Below are 3448 nucleotides of genomic sequence, written 5' to 3' on the forward strand. Positions count from 1 at the left end.
AACAATGTTAACGGAATATTAATTTGGTAATAAATAAAGGACTTAGGCTTGCAAAGATTTATGATAGCAATAATAACTAAGAATAAAATGTTCAAAGTCAATGACTAAGTTCTATTAAACAAGAGAGAGAGAACTTAGTAACAAAATTTAAATAAACTGATTGTAAATCAACCTAAGTTAAAATACCAAGTTAATATTCATAAATCGTCGATAATCGAATCAGATCACACCAGGCAAATGCCGTTCAACTCACGAACACACGATTTAGACATACGCAGTAGTAGATTAATATAATAATACTTAAAATCAAAAACTAAACGAACATTAGACAAATTTAAGAAACGTACTCAATAATTATATAAGGTGGACTTTATAAGTACACTTGGAGTACTAGAACAAAACTTAAGACAAATTTTTGACAAGTACTAAATGATTATATAAGATGGACTTATAAATGGACTTAGAAAATTATTAAAAAACTAGACTACTCTTAGACAAATCTTAGACACGTACTCGATGATAATTTATGGTGGACTGACTTCATGGACGAACGTAGCATCGCAAGAAGCGTCCGTTTCGGAAGAGTGGGAGTACCTCCCACTTACGCAAAAATGCTTCCCCCACTACTGACTTCTCACACCGTGAGACCCAAGTCAAGGAGAAGAATTCGCTGACAAAAATATTAGTTACTATCAAGCGCGAATTCTTCGAAGAGAAATAGGTATTACTTACATTGGAATTTTATCAAGCGCGAATTCTTCGAAGAGAAATAAGTATTACTTACATTGGAATTTTATCAAGCGCGAATTCTCCGAAGAAAGATAAGTGTCAGTTACATTGGAATGTTATCAAGCGCGAGCTCCTGGGACTGCGCCGTCAGCAAAAATGCACGTGCAGACAGAATATGAGTAACGAATATAATATAATAAAGTATGAATATTTTATGCACATTGAAATAATAATTTAAAAGCAACCATTCCAATATAACGTCGACCGATAAGTCAGTACTGGAAGAACGCAATGTCGGTATTACCGACATTTACTTATCGACTAAACTAGTTACCGACCGACACTGTCGGTAATGCAGATTCCTCTATGAACGACAATGGATTCTCAATACTCTATTTTATCCATTCTACAAAATACAATTTATCGATGGTCGTTCATAAGAAATACAGAATTATCTTTACAAAGAATAGTAACAATAAGGAAAAGAAAGTGTAATTACCAAATATTTAAGTATATAGCGTGAAAACAAGGTACATTAGCGCGAACGAAAATTATCTATTATGATTGATCTAATAACTAATGTACATACAAAGTATCGAATTTATATACTAAAACAAACAGTAGGAGATATATGTATATATAAAAGAAAAAGAAAAATTTTTCTCGCAAGGTTTACATAGTACTTATAGAACTATTTTCACGCAAAATTATACGAACTAAAGTTTAACAAATTACTTTTACGCAAAAATTAGACAGACTAATAATATTCAAATACGACAGAGTTTACCAAATTTAAAACTTTTGGGTGTAGTGCACGAAATTCGAATTTAGACGTCACTGGACGTGACACCTCCCCCCTTAAGAAGAAGAACCATGGGATTTACTCCCGTGGTCTTCGCAACGAACGAAATTTCTGAGTGATTTCGTCATCCATATGAAATTGAACCCGCTTACCAGGTGTATTTTCTGTCTGGCAGCCTCTCGAATCCAAGGTAGGTTGGGTGGCCCCGGAGTCACCGCTTGAAGGTTCTGGTGTCTCCGTGCGCACCGACTGAAGTTCAATTCCATTGTCCGAATTTTGAGTGGGCCGAGCATCCTTCCCGCGCCCCAAATGGAGGAGTAGGCTCGTGATTGAGCCCCAAACTGCACCCAACATATGTAAACTCCAACCATAAACTGTGTGCAGGGCGTACCCTCGAAGAACAGAGTCTATGATCAATTTCACTATTTTAAAAATAAGCACAATTCCAAGAATAGCAGAACTGACCGTTCCGAATTTCAATAGACCGTTCCAAAGTTTAGAGGTCACACTTTCTGCTAATTCACTAACACCTTTTTCACCCACAAAATCCACAAGATTTAACGTGTCAACTTTCACTTTATGTCCAGCTGCTCCTCTCGCGATAGTGTTCAAAATAGACGGTTGCTCAACAGGGAACATTACATGGTCCCGGAGATCGTCCAAATCCGCCTGTGTATAAATCCCACTAGTCGCGAGCGATCCCGCATCGATGTATCTCCAGACCACATCCGTGTCTGGCAGTAGAATTTGGGGATCCTTTACGTATGTTGGCTTTGGTAGCAGCTGATACCAGGTTCCCTCGATCAAATATTCCTGTGGCAGTAGTGCGCTGCACGGTACTTCAGTACCTTTTCTAACTAAAATTCTCGACTTTGGTTTTAAATAAACACTTAAATTTTGATATATCACGGGAAGTTCTCTATAACATAATTCCGAATGTCTTATTTTCACTGGAATAGGGGTGCACTTGACAATATGCGCGACTTCACCGGCCACCACCGCCATGTACCCCGGCCTCTTCATGACCGTGTACGCAAAAACATCTGGGAGAATGTTCGCAAATGCCAACGCGTTTCGAATAACCTGTTGTTCTAGGTTACACTTCTGTTGTAAGATGTTTATATAGAGAGACTCCAGCTGGTCACGGTGGTGCTTCTCAACGTATACGAACTTTGAATTTATATAGGCGAACAAATCCATGTTTTCGGGTGTTATTTTTGCCTTTGACGTAAACGTATGACCACTTGTTGTTTCCAAGATAAAAAGTTTGGGATGTTCAGTAGTGACCAGAGTATACCCGCAAATGTGGAGCTCGTTTTTACCCATCAACGCGAAGGCAGTGTCTCCCTCCGTCACCGAGTACATTGTTGTAATATGTGAGATTGCGATTGATGACGTCACCTTTGTGGCGGACCCCTCATACAGTGCCGTATATCGTTCAAAATTACACGACGAACCGGGAACAACTGTCCAAAATGCACAACCGTTTTCGTCTGTAAAACACGTTCCCTCTGAAAAAGTGCACGATATATGTCCCCTAAGGGAAATCAAGTTCTCACCACTTTTCACTATTCCCGTGTATATTCTAATGTCTGTGCGCACTACACTTTGAACAACCACACTGTCCCACGTACCGTCGGTATCCGAATATTGGGTGCCTTGACACCTACCGTCGGTGGTAATGGAACCCGCTAACGTAACACTTCGAAAGTCTGTCGAGTTAACACGTAGTCCACTAATCTGTGTGAATGAGTTCAACGAAAGTGTACCAGTATTTATCATACTCTTACAAACGTTCGAAGACACTTCGAGTAAATAAATGCGTCGACCGTTATGAACCGCCGAGATATGCGAACTCATTCCACAGTAATAAATTGTTCTGTCTATTTCCACTCTGCACTGATATACCCGCACATT

The 3448-nt window shown here is 39.1% G+C and overlaps 1 protein-coding gene across 1 annotated transcript; it reads right to left on the reverse strand.

Annotated features, from left to right (window-relative positions):
- Window positions 1-1465: 1465 nt before the first annotated feature.
- Window positions 1466-2919, reverse strand: LOC149033526 (uncharacterized). The gene has a single exon (XM_089177114.1). It carries the CDS (start codon window positions 2894-2896, stop codon window positions 1610-1612), a length of 1287 nt encoding a protein of 428 aa, XP_089033240.1. The 5' UTR covers window positions 2897-2919; the 3' UTR covers window positions 1466-1609.
- Between the last annotated feature and the right edge of the window lie 529 nt (window positions 2920-3448).

Source organism: Polistes dominula, unplaced genomic scaffold (genome assembly GCF_049000335.1).
Source record: "Polistes dominula isolate Pdom_NZ unplaced genomic scaffold, Pdom_raw_medaka contig_278, whole genome shotgun sequence".
Classification (NCBI taxonomy): Eukaryota; Metazoa; Arthropoda; class Insecta; order Hymenoptera; family Vespidae; genus Polistes; species Polistes dominula.

Excerpts from the sequence above, each read along its gene's own strand:
- LOC149033526 (XM_089177114.1), bottom strand. The coding sequence starts at position 2,896 with ATGTACTCGGTGACGGAGGGAGACACTGCCTTCGCGTTGATGGGTAAA.